General features: G+C 44.3%; 1 protein-coding gene across 3 annotated transcripts; it reads right to left on the bottom strand.

The window, feature by feature from the left end:
* Positions 1-703: 703 nt before the first annotated feature.
* Positions 704-19,068, bottom strand: LOC310773743 (SH2 domain-containing adapter protein F-like). Of its 3 annotated transcripts, none has more exons than XM_083633683.1 (8): positions 18,937-19,068; positions 18,070-18,319; positions 17,140-17,241; positions 13,733-13,895; positions 11,319-11,576; positions 10,977-11,157; positions 8,891-9,010; positions 704-4,286 (listed from the first exon to the last, which is right to left on the bottom strand). In XM_083633683.1, exons 2-8 carry the CDS (start codon positions 18,313-18,315, stop codon positions 4,100-4,102), a joined length of 1,257 nt encoding a protein of 418 aa, XP_083489809.1. In that variant the 5' UTR covers positions 18,316-18,319; positions 18,937-19,068; the 3' UTR covers positions 704-4,099. The 3 variants fall into 3 exon arrangements, with proteins under 3 accessions (XP_083489809.1, XP_083489811.1, XP_083489810.1); XM_083633684.1 differs by having other exon boundaries at positions 4,170-4,286; positions 8,938-9,010; XM_083633685.1 differs by lacking the exon at positions 18,937-19,068 and having other exon boundaries at positions 18,078-18,214.
* Between the last annotated feature and the right edge of the window lie 1,333 nt (positions 19,069-20,401).

A 20,401-nucleotide genomic window follows, 5' to 3' on the forward strand; every position in this document is an offset into this window, starting at 1 on the left:
AGGACAGGACAGGAAGAACAGTGTGGGACCTGGAAATAGTAAGTGGGTTCTGTTCTTTCCTCCTCTCAGTTGACTGGAAATAGGGGCAGAGTGAGAACTCACACTGTTCTTTCCTCCTGCCACTTGACTGGAAATAGGGGCAGAGTGAGCACTCACTCTGTTCTTTCCTGCTCTCACTTGACTGTAAATAGAGGAGTGATTCACTCTGAGAGGAGGAAAGAACTGAGCACTTAATACTCTGTGAGTATTAAGTACATGAGTGAGTACATGCGAGCGCTCAGGTGTGAAGGGAAATTCCGGGAAATGGCCGATATTGATTTACAGGCAATTTTCCTGTACGCATGTGTGAAAACGACTTGAGTGAGTTCTGTTCTTTCCTCCTCTCAGTTGACTACTACGTGTTATTACCACATCACTGGGACAAAACAAAAACACACAAAAAACGTTTGCTGCAATATGTAAAAATGAAATTATCATGGCCACTGTAAGAACCAACATTTTAGAAGTTATAAGTAACTTACAATGGTCGATCGATTTCTATTGCTTAAATGTACATATCAACAAAAGGATGATGGTCAAAATCAACAAATCCATGTACGGTAATAATTCTACCAGACAGAAGACAAAATAAGATTTAAGCAAATAAAATGTCTCAAGCCCATTTAAAAACAAATACACCTTTATTTTCAACAGACATCTTAAATCTTATAAAACTGCACAGTAAATAATCTACCAAAGCTTCTAGTCATGATCATAAAGCAATGAGCTTTTAATAATACTGCAGTTATTCTCTAACCTAGTATTGCAGGTTTGTGCTAAGCTACCAATTTCCTCTGACATTATCAGCGGCTACTGCCTTGGTGTCCACACATGACAATAAGTGAGGAAAACACGCAGCTACAGCATCATGTCACATTCACAGGCCACTCTGAAACTCAGAGAAACCATTAGGCAAAAGATGGCCAGGGTCAAAAATGTAGTGTTTGATCAGCATCAGTAACTAACACGTAAAGGATAATACCAGTGTCATTTCATATATGTGTCATTTCGAGTTATAGCTCATTTACTACTGTCTACATCTAGTTTAAATTTCCCCAAATCATTTTGGAATGCATGTATTTTATCATGTTCTTGTTTTTCAGTTTTTAAAATACAAACTTTAGGGTGTCAAACTTAGCTTGAAATTAACAGCTGTCCCAGCTAATTATGCTCCAGATAAGAATACATGCACACAGGTGAGGAGGAACGACATTGAATAGAGAGCCAAAGTGAAACATCACTTCCTGCTTTCTGCCTGTACCAGCACTGCGAAAAATATGAATGGCGGTGGACGGAGAATAAGGTTACTATTTTGATCCCGTTTGAATTGTGCCACGGGGTGCCAACGCTAATTTTGTCAATTTAAGTGACGTCACTTTCTCTACCGGCACAGCTGAAGACCGGCGACATGCCACGAGCTTCCACGAGGTATGTAGTTTTTATACGAAACTAACCCCTACGTTTCAGTTTGACAACAAACTGTGACTTTCTTGACATGCAAAGTTATGTTTTAAATTGACAAAATTAGCGTTGGCACCCCGTGGCACAATTCAAACGGGATCAAAAAAGTAACCTTATTCTCCATCCACCGCCATTCATATTTTTCCCAGCACTGGTACAGGGAGAAAGCAGGAAGTGATGTTTCACTTTGGCTCTCAATGGTCTGCAGGCAAGCCCAAGGAGTTCACCGGGCCCAGGTGCACCCAATCAGCTTAACGACCCCAACCACCAGGCTCCTGCAAGACTGGGCCAGGAGGGTGGGAGGCTCATCACTGAGTGTGTTTACATGCACACTAATAAGCCGTTTATTATCGGATTTCTAGAGTTACCTGATTATTCAAATGTCATGTAAACAGCATCCTTTACCGGATAAAGGCCGTTATCAGTTTATGAGAAAACCCATTAACACACCTAGGTTTCTGCTGAATCATCAGTTTTATTCATTGCAGTCAATTGTCCATTCACACACTTTAAGGTGAGTTCCCGCTATGTTCTAAGTGCATGCCATGTAAACACGGATATCAGATTATTGCCAGTTACCCGTTTATTCTCAGTTGTTTATTGTGTGCATGTAAACGCACTCAGTGAAAATAAAGTTTGTAAGGAGAGATGTTTTGAGTGACTATTTCCTGTCAGATACTTCTATTTCTTCTTGTGGGTGTCAGGTGAATCACAGTAACCACCAGAGCATAACATAAGGTGTGTATTGAATACTAATGGTGTGAACAACTCAAACGTGGGCACAATGGAATAATGATACCGAAACCGAAACTTTAACAAAACCAAATTAAGGCTTGACGTTTACTGTGATGATTTGTTTAGCTCAGGCAAATGTCAAGTCTGTAGAACTTGTTTTTCATACTGTATGAAAAGGAATGGCAGAAAATGACTGAAAATGCCTAGAAATTAGCCACGATATCTACAATTGTGCTGATTGTGGACACCAGGGGCCAAATAATGTATACAACTGTGTATATTTAGGTGTAGAAATCTGTGTAGCTCTAAATAAAATGTCACCCACATTCACAGTTATATGATCCTTTTTGCCACATCACACTAGTCAGACTCGGAACACTGCATACAGTCTGCATGGTGTGAGAGATGTGTACAGTCTGCATGGTGAAGACTGTGTACAGTCTGCATGGTGTGAGAGATGTGTACAGTCTGCATGGTGTGAGAGATGTGTACAGTCTGCATGGTGTGAGATATGTGTACAGTCTGCATGGTGAAGACTGTGTACAGTCTGCATGGTGAAGACTGTGTACAGTCTGCATGGTGTGAGATATGTGTACAGTCTGCATGGTGAAGACTGCGTACAGTCTGCATGGTGTGAGAGATGTGTACAGTCTGCATGGTGTGAGAGATGTGTACAGTCTGCATGGTGAAGACTGTGTACAGTCTGCATGGTGTGAGAGATGTGTACAGTCTGCATGGTGTGAGAGATGTGTAGCGGTATGCACACTAGTCTCAAGGCATGTATATTTCTATAAATTGGGAAACCTGTGTGGAAAGTGGATGCAGACTTTTTGTCTGTACAAATGGTTTATACATTTGGCCCCAGGAATAAAGTAAAGATGGGCATTGGGCAACTTAGACAATTAAAAAAGTGGAAAAACGAGCACACTCGGAGAGTCAAACAGAACAGGTCCGGTGCAAGGCACAAGCACAAAGTCAAAACGCAGAACAAGCCAGCACACGATGTCCTTTTTTATCATCAGTGACACTGATGAAGGCCTAGGGCCGAAACTTGTTTGTGCTGTACCCCAGACTGAGCTAAACTTGTTTGTGCTGTACCCCGGACTGAGCTAAATTAAATGATAAAACTTGTTTGTGCTGTACCCACTACCCCGGACTGAGCTAAATTAAATGATAAAACTTGTTTGTGCTGTACCCACTACCCCGGACTGAGCTAAATTAAATGATAAAACTTGTTTGTGCTGTACCCCGGACTGAGCTAAATTAAATGATAAAAAAGGACATCTCGTGTGCTGGCTTGTTCTGCGTTTCAACTTAGACAATTAGCACAAACTTCAAAACAAACACCGCTATTATCCTTTAAGCAATTTGGCAGTACAGTCAATCTCAACTGACTTGGCATTACAGTAATCAAGATGAATCTCCATGCAATATAGATTCCAGTCTCAAGACACGGGTCTTGCGAGTTTCATTTTCCCTCTGTCGTCTCTGAAGAGAGAAAATGATCATCGATGTCAAACTATTCAGCTACCAATCATAATAATCTCCACAATCGCCAACTTTCAGGGTTCAATGGTAACAAAATGCAGGGATTTCAGTGACAATACCAGTTCACAGGCATAAGTTCATGATGCTTAGTTTGAGCACTCTTATTAAGCTGCCAGTGGTCAGCGGGGGGCTTACAGTCAATGGAAAAGGAAAGATTGCACCAAATGCTCCGCTCTCTTGTGTCCAGTGCACGTAGAATGAGGGTGAAACAGTTGATAAGGCAAGTGAGACTGTGGGGCAGAGATCAGTAAACAGCGAGTATATATTCAGTAGCACCAGGAGATAGTATGAGTGTGTGTGTTTGTGTGTGTCACTGTCAGAGGGTCTGCACTATGACAGGGTACAGCAGGGACATGTGCTCAGCTCCTCTGATAGGCAGCTTGTGTGTGGTGTAGTAGTGGATGACCTCTGGGATGGTGGAGAAGGGAGGGCTGTTCTCGCCGAGGACATAACGCCCGTCTGCAGACTGAACGAACTTCATATGCATGAAGCCCTTACAGCTCCTGAGAGAGGAGACAGAAGAGATTTCATTTAGTACTGCAGTGTGCTCTCATGTCTCAGCCTGGCTGCCAATTGGACATGGTGGGTTGCCGCAGGTGAACTTTTTGCAGCCTAAAATTCACCTGCGGCCCAAAAAGCGCTTGTCCCATAGATGGCCATTGTAAAAGACTTCAAAAACGGTTAAGAAGATACCTACAACACCATACAAAACCTTAAAAACACTCTGCCAGCTGTGTTCGTACAGTCCAGTTCATTAAGATATTAAAAGGGACACTCCACTGAAAAACAGTGCTGAATTATTTTGCACAGAATCTCACACATACAAAAATACATACATACAAAACTGCATTCATTCATTTAGTTTGCCAGTTATTAAGAGTTGATTTGAGTTAAGTTGTGGACCAGTGATGTCATTCATGCACAAATGTGTGCAGATGTGTGAGATTCTGTGCAAAATAATTGAGCATTGTTTTTCGGGGGAGTGTCCCTTTAAGTATTTTTCACAAGTAGGCCACAGCTATTTAATATGTACAGAGAAGAACAAATGACCGAAAACTGAGCTTTGTGATTATGGTATGTTTTCTGTGCTTTGTTCATAGGATGGAGATGTAGACAGCAAGCTAACTAATAGCCTAACTTGATCCTACAGTTCACATGTATTCCACAGGTCTGTCTGGCAAACCCAACTAGTCCTGCTATTCATCACCTTTCTATTTCGTTGTGAATTAACTTAGTTATTTTAATTAACTTGCGCTGTATACGATTTACAATTCAGTTTCATGACAGTATTGTATGGTGCTGTGTGGTTAACCTGCTTGCATAGACTGAGTCTAGCTGCCAGTCTGTGTTTCTAAACAGAAACGTTTGTGGCTGCTGTGTAGGGAAGTGAACCATAAGCTAACTGTATGATGACTGATGTTTTTCAGATGCCAACAGACTCAACAAACTGATCCGTAAGGCCAGGGACATTGTGGGGCTGGATCTGGGCTCTCTGACTGCGGTGTCAGAGAAGAGAACGTTGTCCAGGCTACGCTCCATCATGAGCAACGACTCGCACCCACTCCACTGCGTGCTAGCCAAAGATAGGAGTACGTTCAGTGAGAGACTGATTCCACCTAGATGCAATACGGAGAGGCACAGGAAATCATTCCTGCCTGTGGCCATTGGTCTATTTAATGCCTCTCTTAAAAGAGCACCTCAGAGACACGATAGGTTAACTGTGCCTGGCTGAGCCACGTGTAACGTATAGGGCAAGCCGACTTAATATAAGTGTGATATCGGTGTGCGATAAAGATAATTGCACGTAATGTATACTTACTCTACGTATTTTGCTCACTTAGACGTATTCTACTTATTTTTGCTTCTATCGCATTTACTACTGTTTATTCTATGCTATGTTGTGTTCTTATTCTGCTTATTTTGCATTTACTATTGTTTACTTCATGCTATGTGTGTTCTGTGAGCGAGCTACTGTAACTTGTCCCAATTTCCCTCCGGGGATCATTAAAGTCTTTCTGATTCTGATTCACTCAGATTTGTCCCCAATGTTTGATTGAATTTGGCAAGTGAACCATTTACAGTACACCTTATCTTTTCCACTTTAACTAAATAAAAAATGTCCCTGATCCAAGAGGAATGAGAGGGAGGTGCGATTGACTTCCAGCTCAGTAGAATCAGACGTCTGGCTAACAAAGTTAGGAAAGCTACAAAGTGGGCTTTATATTTTGGAAGCAGCAGGGTGAAACAATGCTGGAACAGCTGTTGGTTCCAATTTGTTTAGTTGTTTATTAAAAAGGATCCACATTAGCTGGTGCCAAGGCATCAGCTAGTCTTCCTACGGTCCAGGACAACAAATACATTACATGTCAGACAAACAATAAAATAGAATAAAAAACATGTCGCATGAGAGTAAAAGAAAAAAAAAAGATGAAAGAAGAAGAAAAAGTTAGAAGTATATCTAGAAGAGACGGAACAATGTAGCATGGTAATCAAGCTTGCTTTTTCCAATTGAGTCCCAATACACTCTGAAATTGAATTAAACATGTTTAGGAAATACTGTATGATGACTTCTTCGTCAAACTATGATGACAAAGAACAAGGACACAGGGTCAACTCGTGATTTTCACTAGTAGCTAGTTCTGCTAAGTAGAGTTATGTAGCAGAACTAGCTAGTGAAAATCATGAGGAATAGCAAGCAATAGCAAGGAACTGAAACTGCATGTCAGAATGTCATGTATTTTTGATTGGCTTAATTACGTACGCCTGTTTGAGTCGAGGATAACACCTCCATCTTGTACATAACTTTCTAAATCCTCTTACAAAAGTTTAATAGGTTATTTACAAAAAAAATAGATCTACATGTTGATGCTGAATGAACATATGAACTTTATGAGATTCTTTCTCAGCAATCCCTCCCGCACCAAACTGTCCGTTCCCACGCTCCCACCAGTAGCTCCTTCCCTTGATGATGAGAATGAGGCTGGGCTCGCTGGCTGAGCATCATGGACATAAACAAGAAAGAAAAACACTTTTTTGGCATACGTGCTGAATGAGCAGCTTATGTCCAAATGAATGGGCAGCCATTTTCCCATTCATCCTCCAGTTAATATAATTTAGAACCTCCTTGCTCACAACATACAGATGATCCTTCTGAATGAGCAAAACAGATGCTTGCATGCTGATTCTTCATATAGCCAATGGGCTGAAAACAAACTAGCAGAGGGCAAAAGGGGGGTAGGGGAAGGGGAGACAGTGCAGCACAGATAAAGTGGTGGGGGAAGCAGGGAGATGAAGAATAATAAGTTGCTTTAAGGCGTAGATCTCAGATGATTCTCATGCCACCCACAACCATAATAATAAACCAAATGAGGCAAAACTGGATCAGATAATTTTGGAAACTATAGATGACAGTGTAACACACTGAGGCTGTTTTTTCAATTACAGCTTGGATGAATGGTTGAATTAATGGTTGGAGCTCTATAAGAGTATGAGCAGGAGTGTGTCCCTGAGGGAGAGAGAGAGTATGAGCAGGAGTGTGTCCCCGAGGGAGAGAGAGTATGAGCAGGAGTGTGTCCCTGAGGGAGAGAGAGTATGAGCAGGAGTGTGTCCCTGAGGGAGAGAGAGTATGAGCAGGAGTGTGTCCCTGAGGGAGAGAGAGTATGAGCAGATGTGTGTACCTGAGGGAGAGAGAGAGTATGAGCAGGAGTGTGTCCCTGAGGGAGAGAGAGAGTATGAGCAGGAGTGTGTCCCTGAGGGAGAGAGAGTATGAGCAGGAGTGTGTCCCTGAGGGAGAGAGAGTATGAGCAGGAGTGTGTACCTGAGGGAGAGAGAGTATGAGCAGGAGTGTGTCCCTGAGGGAGAGAGAGAGTATGAGCAGGAGTGTGTACCTGAGGGAGAGAGAGTATGAGCAGGAGTGTGTCCCTGAGGGAGAGAGAGAGTATGAGCAGGAGTGTGTCCCTGAGGGAGAGAGAGAGTATGAGCAGATGTGTGTACCTGAGGGAGAGAGAGAGTATGAGCAGGAGTGTGTCCCTGAGGGAGAGAGAGAGTATGAGCAGGAGTGTGTCCCTGAGGGAGAGAGAGAGTATGAGCAGGAGTGTGTCCCTGAGGGAGAGAGAGTATGAGCAGGAGTGTGTACCTGAGGGAGAGAGAGAGTATGAGCAGATGTGTGTACCTGAGGGAGAGAGAGAGTATGAGCAGGAGTGTGTCCCTGAGGGAGAGAGAGTATGAGCAGATGTGTGTACCTGAGGGAGAGAGAGTATGAGCAGGAGTGTGTACCTGAGGGAGAGAGAGAGTATGAGCAGGAGTGTGTACCTGAGGGAGAGAGAGTATGAGCAGGAGTGTGTACCTGAGGGAGAGAGAGAGTATGCGCAGGAGTGTGTACCTGAGGGAGAGAGAGAGTATGAGCAGGAGTGTGTCCCTGAGGGAGAGAGAGTATGAGCAGATGTGTGTACCTGAGGGAGAGAGAGTATGAGCAGATGTGTGTACCTGAGGGAGAGAGAGAGTATGAGCAGGAGTGTGTCCCTGAGGGAGAGAGAGAGTATGAGCAAGAGTGTGTACCTGAGGGAGAGAGAGAGTATGAGCAGATGTGTGTACCTGAGGGAGAGAGAGAGTATGAGCAGATGTGTGTACCTGAGGGAGAGAGAGTATGAGCAGGAGTGTGTCCCTGAGGGAGAGAGAGTATGAGCAGGAGTGTGTCCCTGAGGGAGAGAGAGTATGAGCAGGAGTGTGTCCCTGAGGGAGAGAGAGTATGAGCAGATGTGTGTACCTGAGGGAGAGAGAGTATGAGCAGGAGTGTGTCCCTGAGGGAGAGAGAGAGTATGAGCAAGAGTGTGTCCCTGAGGGAGAGAGAGTATGAGCAGGAGTGTGTCCCTGAGGGAGAGAGAGTATGCGCAGGAGTGTGTCCCTGAGGGAGAGAGAGTATGAGCAGGAGTGTGTCCCTGAGGGAGAGAGAGTATGAGCAGGAGTGTGTACCTGAGGGAGAGAGAGTATGAGCAGGAGTGTGTACCTGAGGGAGAGAGAGTATGAGCAGGAGTGTGTCCCTGAGGGAGAGAGAGTATGAGCAGGAGTGTGTCCCTGAGGGAGAGAGAGTATGAGCAGATGTGTGTACCTGAGGGAGAGAGAGTAGTCGTTGCGGCAGCTCTGGCTGTTCCTCACCAGGTAGGAGCTCTCCTTGCACAGCGTCAGCAGGCTCTCTGCCTCCGAGCGGCTCAGGGCACCGTGGTACCACCTGCCGCACCAACAGAACAGAGGATCACTGGCCTGCACTGCATTCATGTGGGGTCATTCATGGCGGCATCGACGGCTGTTCCATCTGCCCCTCCTCTGAAGTCCGTAATCTTGGGGTCCTGCTTGACTCAACCCTCTCCTTCAAATCACATATTAAATCGGTCACCAAGTCTGCCTTTTTCCACCTCAAAAACATTTCACGTCTCCGCCCCTCGCTCTCAGACACCTCCGCCAAAACTCTCATCCACGCCGTTGTCACTTCACATTTGGACTACTGCAACAGAGTTCTGTACCGGGTTCCTGCCAAGACTCTTGCTCGACTCCAATATGTCCAGAATTCCACTGCCAGGATTCTGACCCGGACCAAACCCTGGCCACACATCACCTCCACCTTACAGCAACTCCACTGGCTTCCCATAAAACACTGTATAACTTTCAAGGTCCTTCTCCTCACCTATAATCCCCTGCACGGTCTGCCGCCCTCATACCCGTCTGACCTACTCTACCTATACACCCCCTCTCTGCTGCTGCTCCAAAGCTCTGGAACTCCATCCCACTCTCCATCTATGACTCTGGCTCCATTAACATTTTCAAGAACAGACTAAAAACGCATCTCTTCAGTCTCGCTTTTCCTCAGCACAGCCTGGGTTCAGGGTAGCACTATCCCATAACTGTTTTTAGTACCCTTTTATTCTTAATATTTTCATACTGCTTTTGTATTGTATTTTTATACTGTAGTGTCCTTGAGTTTGAGAATGGCGCTTTTTCTTATCTATTTTTTTTATTATTATTATTATATTATTATTATTATTACATTACGTCATTTAGCAGACGCTTTTGTCCAAAGCGACTTACAATATCACATTTTGTCAACAGTAGAGAAAATAACTATGCAACACAATCAATGACAGCTAAGACATTTTGATGATTATTGCAGTTTCTACTGGAGTCTAGTCTCGTACCATGAGTCCTCTGCTTGTCAGAATCAGACACACACACACACACTTCAAAAGAAGCCAAATCAAAATCACATTTCTGATTTGGATGAAGGAAGGGTAATTTGTACTAGAAGAGTAGGTTACCCCAATATCTCCAACTTAAGTAATGCATTTTTTCTTCTTCTATCACTCTTGTCATTACGTAAAATCAGCTTGGATTTCAATAGTGATGGCAACTCATAATGGGGGGAGAAATCACACCAAGATGATGTTCTGATGTTTGATGTGAACATGAGCTGCTGACCATATCATGCATTTCACTGCTGCCACATGATTGGCTGATATCTGATACCTGCTTATTCATGCAAATATCCTAATCAAGTGCTTGGGGAGTGTATATTCCATCCCATTAGAAACTAAACCTAAGAAACTTTGGTTTTGTTACTTCCTCTATCTGCTGTCTGGAGTCTGTACATTACTTCCTCTGTTTGCTCAACTGTCAAGATGCAACACCCATGTAGTATCCTGTTGAGGTTTAAAAACGACTTGTACCTACTCATCACACACACAATAGGCTACATGCACTACTCCACTACTTCCTGAAATTAGTACAGCTTCTTTATTTCCTGTCATCACTATTGGATGAACTGATTAATGTCAGGTGTGCTGCAGTCACAACAATGATCAGGCACACCTGACTAATCAGTTGATCCAATAGTGTAGGACAGGAAATAAAGAAGCTGTACTAATTTCAGGAAGTAAAGAAGTTGTGCATGTAATCTATACCAAATGGGATGGGAAGGAAATGAAGATCGCATATTATTATGAATCATAGTTATAGAGTTGTGAATACTAGTGTCAGTGATATTTCCACATGCTCACAGGTTATCTTACTGTACACAAAGTGCTGCTGTTCACCATATAACCTTTTGTCTGTGGTTTATCATTGGGTTGTGCTTACTTCACAGCTCCTGCTAATGGCAGACTGCAACAACACTATCCGTTAAAAGACTGTACATGTACACTTACACTTGTCTCTCCAGTGGTAGAGATGGGTCCACTCTCTCACCAAGGAGAGGAGGGGTGTCACCAACCATACGGACAGTGGCTGTGCCCCCTGTCGCTGTGGTGGATGTGGGGCTGGTCCTGGTAAGCCTGTTCTGGTCTGTCTGGGCTCGTGAGCGCTCCCTTTCCGCCCCTTCAAACTGAACTATGGACAGAAAGAGAGACATGGAAAGGAATTAATCTCTATAAGAAGAAACAGTTGGGAATATTTTGTATTTGTAGAATTCGTGTGTCTAATTCTGAGGCACATTTGAAAATATACAAGCCAGGAATGGACAGTACATCCAAGTGTACATGCCAATTTACCTGCTAGAGCTTTAGAGATGTTGTCCTTCTTCCACTCCCACGGCTGGTCGTACTCATCAGCCGGCCTCTCATCATCCTGAGGCAGCCTGCTCTCCCTGCTGTCTACCTGGGCAGGTCCTCCTTCCATCCCCTGGGGTTGCTGCTGTGAAGGTGGAGCGACCCGGCTGTAGTGACAAGTCCTCTCCTCGTATGGGTTATCATATAACTGGCCCCCGTCACCGATCCCAGACCCGTGAGTCATCGCGCTGTGCTGGAGCTCTGCGAAGACGCGAAGACGCACACACACACACACACACACACACACACACACACACACACACACACACACACACACACACACACACACACACACACACACACACACAGTTTATAAGTCATTCAATTTGACTCATTCAGTTGTTTTCTTTTAGGCTGCCAGTTGATTCTAAGCAGAGCTCTAAAGTGTGTAAATGTGCCCAAAATTGAAATTATGCAACATAGGAATTCAATTCAGGTGCACTGCTGAGCTTACAAGTAATTGCTTGGTGTCACAATAACTTTTTTTTTACAGGGAGCATGGATTGCATCCTAATCATATGAAACATAAACCTCATCTAAGGCCGTGTGTCCATATGGCTTCTTTTCCTAAAAGCTCCAGCATCTTTTTTCAGTTGTTTCCAATGGGGAGAGCGTATGCGGGCGCCTACGGCCGTCTAGAGAACGTGAGCTGCAACCAGTGTCTATTTTCAGAGCGCTCCGACTGTTTTGTGCGCCGGCTCCCAGCGCTTTCAGCTGAAAATATCTGAACTTTTCAGAAAGACGCTGGTATCGGGGCGCTCCATTTAAAATAACACTGTTATCGACAAGTGCAGGCTGTCAGCCAGATGATACTGACTTAGTTCAGTGTGTTAGATAGTAACTTGACACTTTAGTTAGACATGGGTAAAATTGTCTCAGAAATACAGTGAACATGCCATGTACAATGCCACTCACGGACAGTATCACCCCTAGTGGCCAGTTTGCTTTTAATCAGACAGGATTTTCTATGAGGCGCTCGATTCCTAGGGCAGAGACTCTCGACTGACAGACAGACATTTGTTTTCCCCTGCAGTCGCGTGCAGTACAGTTCAGGATACAACGATCACACGGACGGTAGCCAGCTGGTTTTGTCTGTTTGATGTTGTTGACTGTCAACATGAAAGCCAGATTATTGCCAATTCTGGCAGCACCGGAGGTTGAAGATCCCTCTGGGAGAAGAGGTAGGAGGAGTGAAACGATGAGCAGCGCACTTTTCCTCCAAACTTTTTCCAGCTTAAAACGCCCAGAGCACTCCGCCAAAAACACTAGACACCACCAGCGCTTAAACGCCAGGTGCATTCCTTGAAAGAGGAGCGTGCTTAGCGCGTCCTTACATAGAGAATGAATTGCAGAACGGCGCTGGCAGCTCAAAAACCGAGTTGGGGTTGAACGACACCATACACCACCCACCCACCTAGGCGCCATCGTGCAACTGTGCGCCATGGGCTCATACCACAATGGATTTGTGTCACTGATGACATCACAATTGCTGGAGTGACATCACTAATGACATCACAATTGCTCTACATCATTGGTTCCCAAACTGTGGTCCGCGGGGCTCCGCCTGGTGGTCCGCCAGAGAATTGCACACACAAAATTTACAGATTGGGCCGATTTTCGGAAATGTTTAAACATTTTGAACATTTTCTTTCAGAGACTGCAGCAGGCTCAGTTTTAAAGCCAGAGTGAAGTTCCTGGTATCCTATGAAACTAGAAGACCTAATGAATCAATTTGTATCAACCATGTCATGTTATTTTGTCAGGAAGATAGCTAAATAACACTCCAAACTTAGGCTCAATTTTGGTGAGGGAAAAAAAACCTTTACAAAGGGGTCATCTTTTTCACAGCCTAATGCTGGCAGCCAGGTGTGTGTGTGTGTCTCCGTTTTGAACCAGCTAGTAGCCTTATATTGTCATTTATCCTACCTGCTGCTATTGCATGGTTAGATCATCAACTTTTATTTGGGGGAGGGGGGGGGATTGGTATACGCAGTCGAAGTGGTCCCTGGGAAAGTTGGTTTTGTACGTAGTGGTACTTGGGACGGAAAGGTTTGGGAACCCCCCCTGCTCTACATCACTGATGACATCACAATTGCTCAAGTGACATCACTGATGCCATCACTTCTGTCACAAATGGTGACTGACACTGTTAGGACAGACACCGCCCACTTAGCCAATTTGAACTAAGAAGATAACCAAGTTGCTGAAATGTGATGTTGAGAAGCAAAGAGCATGGAAGCCAAGCATCATTTGGGGGGTGCAATGATTTGTGCTGGTGCTCCTATGTTTTGGAGGTCGGGAGCACCAACGCTTTAAAGCCCTGTGTACAAGTGAGCGATAAAGATCTTATGACTGACCGGAAATGATTCGCTGAGCCTCAAATGGTTCCATGTAGCTGCAGCAGTCTGGTGGTGCAGATTTGGGCTCCCCGTCTGATCCAATTCTTGGGTCTGGACGGGCATCAAATGGGTCAGAGTAGTCTGTGTCTGCATCCACCGCGACTGGGGCAGAGGGAACCACCTGGTGGGAAGAGAAGCAAACAAAAGAAAGCCATCTAATGCATTTAGTGGGACAATGTGATGGACTTATCTGTGCCAAGCAGAAGAGCCTGAATAATAATTGTGTGTGTGTGTGTGTGTGTGTGTGTGTGTGTGTGTGTGTGTGTGTGTGTGTGTGTGTGTGTGTGTTGAGAGAGAATGCAGATAGAGAATGAGAGGGGAAAGGATAGTCTGGGCACCATTTACACCGCTTTTGGCCATGGGGGCGTAAACCAAGGAAACAGGAAACAATACCGGAAATAAGTGCGCAAAAGCTTGCCGTTAGCTTGACGCGGCGAGGTTACGTGCTAGTGCCTGATCAAAAGAACAACAACACAAGTTGTATAGTAGCGTTAGCACATTTCTCCAGTAGTCACTGCCGAGGAAGGTTTCTGGAGAGCCAAAGACAATGGAGTACTCGCCATGTGAAATCTTATGATCAATGTCCATGTCTTTCCCAGCACGGGCAGCAGAGCAGAGATGCCTTTGGATTTCAACTGTTGTACTTGATCCTCCATTATCGATAACAGCGGACAGACAACTATAACTATTCCATCACCTGGCCATTTGTTTGAAAAGTAAAGCTTCTGTATTGGCTTAAAATGTGTGATAACAAGTGTCAACAAGGGGCTAATTCTCTGGATCAGAGATTTTCTTTCTTGCCGCACACAGAGGGTCTCTGTCAGTGGGAGCATTTCAGATATGCTCACTATCAGCACAGGCTGTCCACAAGGCTCTGTCTTTTCTCCCTTTTTATTTTCTCTTTTTACAAATGAATTTATGATGAATGAGAAACAGTTTAGTTTGATTAAGTATGCTGATGACATGGCCTTAGTCGGCCTCCTGCAGAGGAAAGACCCCTCTGATGAAGCTGCATATGTGGCCCACACTAAGGCTCTTCAATCATGGTGTAATATTAGCCAGCTGGAAATCAACGTGGCTAAGACTAATCATGAACTAATCATGTGTACCAAGCAAGATCTGGAAACAGAGCCAGTTTCACTTGATGGCCAACATGTTGAAACTGTGAATCAATTCAAATATCTTGGTACAGTCTTAGACTGTCAGGTGAGCTTCTCTGAAAACACAGAGTATGTTTTTAAGAAATGCTCACAGTGACTTTATCTTCTGAGAAGACTCCGTGGCTTCGGTGTCAGTCAGCAGATTTTAGAATTGGTGTACAATACTCCCATTGAGAGTGTTTTAACTTTTCATTTTCCTGTTTGGTTTGGTCACCTAAACTGTAGATTTAGGAATAAACTTTCTAGGATTGTGTCAATGGCAAGCAAAGTAGTGGGTAAACCCCAAAAGCCCTTGACTCAACTCTTCACAGAAAGGACGAGAAAGAAGGCAAGGAGTATCTTGGCAGATAGCTCCCACCCTTTATTCAGCCAGTTTGAGCCTTTGAGCTCTGGGAGGCACTATAGAGTCCCTCTGGCAACCAGAATGTATTTAAGAAGTCCTTCATCCCAAGCACCATTAGCATCCTTAACTCCACAAAGTGACCAACAAGACTTTAACCAGACATGAACTGTTTTAATGTGTGATTTAACCCTGTCTGTCTATGCTTGTTTATATCCCTGTCTCACTAATTGCCTTCTGGCCTCTTGTGCTGTTGTTTTTTGTGTTTGGTGAGCCAAAGACAATTTTCCACCTCGGTGGAGAATAAAGTTATATTCAATGCAATGCAATTCAATTCAATTCAATTCAATTCAATTCAATTCAATATTGTGAATCCGCAATGTTTCTACAAGAACTTCTAATAAAAAACTTTGTTCGGTAGGTCCATCTTTTGACTGATGAGTCTCGCTTTGAGGCTAGTTGTTTGCCGTTTTATTTTCTTATTCGTTGTGTCTAGGGATGGGCGGGAGTACTCGGGTACTCGAGTACTCGTTCATAACGTCAGTACTCGAGTAATGTTTCTGCTGTTCGGGTACTCGCCCCACCCCTCACCCCTTTAAAAATGGTATGCACACATCGTCATGTGGATCAGGCAGCATGGCTGTGTTTCAGACAGGCATAACTGCACGGGCGTCAAGTCAGCCAGAATGTAAAAGTATGTCATCTGCTTTAGGGCTTTCAAAATAAAACCCTTATTGTAACATTGGCATTAATATTAATTTTGAGTAATGCCTTACAGCCACAGTTTCACTCGTAATCTTAACATCACGAGTATTTTGATACAAGGTTTGCTGCTTTGTTTGTTGAAATACCTTTTTCTCATCCAACGTGCATCAATAAGCTATTTACTTTTGTTTAAGTACTATTATTTTGAAAGTTTTAACAGGAAGTTTCCCAGCTCATCATGAAGATTGACTGGTGGAGATGCGCTCCCGTTAACGACACGAGACAGACGCACTTCTCCACAACGCACCCCCGATAAAACTCATTGAAAACGTGGCGCTAGTTTACTGACTACACTGTCGTCGTCCCATAACGTTAGCCACAAGAAATGTGGAGAACGAGTCACTTTATTGCTTCATGTCGATCACTATTTAGCTGCAGCTAACGTTATGGTCACTGGTCAGTTTTCACTTTTTGGCAGAACACCGGACCTTGTAATCCGTGGATTTACGTTACTGTACTGATCATAAAGCAGAATGGATTGTACCGGGCATGTAGGCCTATTGGAAATGAGCCTTCTTCGCTTGTTTCACAAGTCTGCTCCGACGACGCAGCGCTAACCAATGCTGCCATCCAACCACCAGAGATCTGAGGTAGGGATAACAGCTGCAGCTAACGTCACCTAATTGTCCCTTTCCTCACAAAAAGTGCTACAGGTTGTGTTTTTTCCATGCAAAAATGCAAACGCTATGTGTGAACAGCCCCATACACAGCAGATTACCCCTGCTCCTGCCCCTGTCATTACCATAGTAATAGATATTCGAAATGAACTGCTTAACATAGCCAAACTTGGGTTAAGCTGTGTTTCCACACGGACCCACAAAGCCCCCCAAACCCCCCCCCCCCACAGCGAGTACCCGATTACTCGTTCATAATAGAAGGAGAGTACTCGAGTATTTAAATTGGTTAAAATGCCCATCCCTAGTTGTGTCTGATTCTTAAGTGAACAAGCTATTTCCGCTGCTTGTTTCCTGCTCTAGGCCGGAAACAGGCCGAGTGACAAAATCCCTTGTAAACGGAGGCCAGGCTCTTTCTTGCCGAGAAGAGCCTGGTGACGCGAGGTTAGGGAAATGAAGCAGACAGTAAAAAATTGCAATACTTACAGGTTCCTCTTGAATGGTCACTGGACTCTGAGGGACTTTACAGCGGCCAAACTCCTGAGAGTCCACTTTGATGAGTCTGTGTTTGGGAGACACCACTTTCACCTAGGAACATAAAAAGCAGAAGTAAATGAAACACGTTCACCAATGATTTATGCATTATCATCAGTAACCGTGCAGCTACACTTGCGCGCCATTTGACGCATGCTGACGCCTGGCTGTATGGACGCTTGTCGCTTGGTGGGCGTGGAAACCCGGAAGCAGCAGCTAACTCCCAAGCTAGCTGCTGCTAGATTTACTTTGCTTCTTTGAAAATTGGTGGTAGAGAGGAAGCGGAAGAGGACAGGAAGGGTAGGGTAGGACCTAGGACGAGCTCAAATTGGCTAGCTTTGAACTTTGTCAAACTCCACCCCGCCCCCTGTGTCGCCCACTGTCGCTTCACAAGCCTGCTCCGCATCGTCTGGTATCCCAGCATGCTTCGTGAGGCGATGACACAGCGTGTTCAATACAAAGTGAATGGGCAGCAGCGTCAGCATGCGTCAAATGACGCCCTAGTGTGGCTCCACCGTAAGCAGCAATGGGCAATCTATAAGAAAAGATAGCCTAAAAGGGCATTTGTCTTCAACACTAGCACCTGCTGCACAAAAGAAACACTAAAACCCAATGTACACCAGATGCGGTACGGCTCGGTGCTGATCTGGTAAAACTGCTGGAACAGACTCTCGCCCATTATAATAGATGGGCAATACATGCATGCGGTATGGGAAAAATACGCACATGTTCTATTTTTGTCAGATCCTGCATCCGTGTGACAGATGACATGGGCGTGGGTCTGTTCAGGCAGCTGCAGGGAGCCGTAACACAGCCGGTGGGTAGACATAGGCCATTAGCCTACTTCACATAAACATGACTGTAAAAGCATACATGTCCTACCTCCACACCATTAGGCAGCACTGATCCTAATGCAGGGAAAGAGGGCAGGCTCACTGTTGCACTGCAGGAACTGTAGCTGCCATTCTGGCGCTCCTTATCAGAGGTCTGGTAGGGGTCCTCAAAGTCCAGCTCTTTTTGAGCTCTGTAAGCCCTCAGTATTTCACTCTCAGTGTAATCCGGCCTGGGGGGCTGTGGAGGGTCGCGCCTGCTGCCAAAGTTTAGGTAATCCTTCAGCCACTTTGCCATGGATCTGAGGATTAAGAAGCAAATAAATCAGTTAGCATGGCATCAAAAATTCCAACTTTTAACATAAAGTAGCTTTGTAACTGTGAGAAATTAATGCAAAACCAGATAAATGATGGTAGGTTTGGACCAATCTGGGAACCCAGAGTTTATAGATTCTGGGTGCTGCCCAGATTCGGTTTGGACTAGAATATTAAGTACTACTACTAGTCAATATGGATTCCTGTTCCTACATGACCTTGGCTAGTTGTTCAAACCTTCCAGTCACTTGCAGCTTGTTGGAGGAAAACGGCAGCACCAGAAAAAAATATAATCAAAAGGTTTTGTGCAAATCATGTCAATATGGTTAATGCTATGTACTTTGCCTCTGAGATTAAGCAGAACGCTTTGGTAACACATTAGTTTAGCGTGACGTTGGCTAGCGAATCTCATTGGTAACGGATCCCTCCCTACTGACATTTTTACTACGATTTTAACGATCCCAGTCAAAAATCACATTAACGGTATCCGCACCATTGCGATGTTTGACTCCCACACATAATTGTTAGCATTGTCAATAAGCCAAAGCAAAGCTAGCTAACTTAGCTAGCCGCAGCTAGCTAACGTTTGTTTTCGCTCACCCACCCTTTTTCTTTGTCTTGGCGGTCCCCCGTTCCAATTATATTTGTCTGGTCGACATCCAGCGTTTCGTTTTGCTCAGTCTAAAATAGAAACATTGTGTTTTCTATTAGATAGTCCGTCCTCAGTCCTCCTCACTCAGCTGCCAAACAGGTTATTAGCGTAAATTGGCTAATGTTAGCGGAGCCAGACCAGATTCATACATACGTCAGAAAAGAGCCAGAATAAGACCGGAAGCAATGCGCGTCAGTCTTCAAAATAAAGGCAAACCTATTAAAAAAAGAGATCAGACAGGTATGTTTGTGGATACTGGTTTTATTTGGAAAGAAACCATCACAATTAGGTTTTTTGTTCTGGTTAGCTTGACACTGCTAAAAAAAAGGGGGTAGCCAAACACTAACCTCGCGTCACCAGGCTCTTCTCGGCGAGAAAGAGCCTGGCTCCCGCCCACAATTGATTTTGTCACCCTACTGGTTCCCGCCTAGAGCCCGCCCTAGACCGGATGGCAGCGTTTCTAGCTCGTCAACTTTCACGTTAACTTGACAATTTGACCCAAGTATCAGAATCCTCTTTCACCGTTTTGACCGGTGTGTCAGGCGGTGGTGGCGGAGATGCCATATTGCATAAACGTTTTGTTTTATGTAACGCTAGCTTTGTTTTGATCAGACTCTAGTTTAGGTAACATCACCGCGTCAAGCTAACGGCAACAACGACGTTGTTAGGCGCATTGCCATCCGGTGTTAATTCTGGGTCCGGGGTTTACGCCCCCATGACAAAAAGCGGGGTGGAAGGTGCCCAGACTAGCCAAACACTGGCCAAACACGTCAACGACGTAAAAGAAGACCCAAACAGTGTGACGCATGTGTGTGTGTGTGTGTGTGTGTGTGTGTGTGTGTGTGTGTGTGTGTGTGTGTGTGTGTGTGTGTGTGTGTGTGTGTGTGTGTGTGTGTGTGTGTGTGTGTGTGTGTGTGTGTGTGTGTGTGTGTGTGTGCAGAGATGGGCAGTATTTTAAATACAAGTATTTTAAATACATGTATTTAAAATACGTATTTCAAATACATTTGTGTATTTTGTAATTTGTATTTGGCTGGACCGAGAAAAATAAGATGTAATTTGTATCAAGATACTTTCAGACCTTGTATTTTGTGTATTTTAAATACATAAAATACTTTTTTCTTTAATTTTATGTCATTTTATTCTCAAATTGACACATTCTTACCATTGACACAGGTTTAAACTGTGGAGAAAAAAAATGTGACATGTCACTTCTACTCTACCTCTGATTGGCTTACCCTCAGAACAAACTCAACCACAAATCAGAGGCAGAGTAGGGTGGGTCTTGAGTCAGACTTCACATCACTTCTTCGTCTAGTATGAAGCCTTGTATTGGTGGAAATTCCCCCAGAGATAAATTACTAATATAAATTGATTATTAGATATTGCATGCACTGGCCTATCTGCAAATGAAACG

This window comes from Poromitra crassiceps, assembly GCF_964638095.1.
Source record: "Poromitra crassiceps genome assembly, chromosome: 3".
Classification (NCBI taxonomy): domain Eukaryota; kingdom Metazoa; phylum Chordata; class Actinopteri; order Beryciformes; family Melamphaidae; genus Poromitra; species Poromitra crassiceps.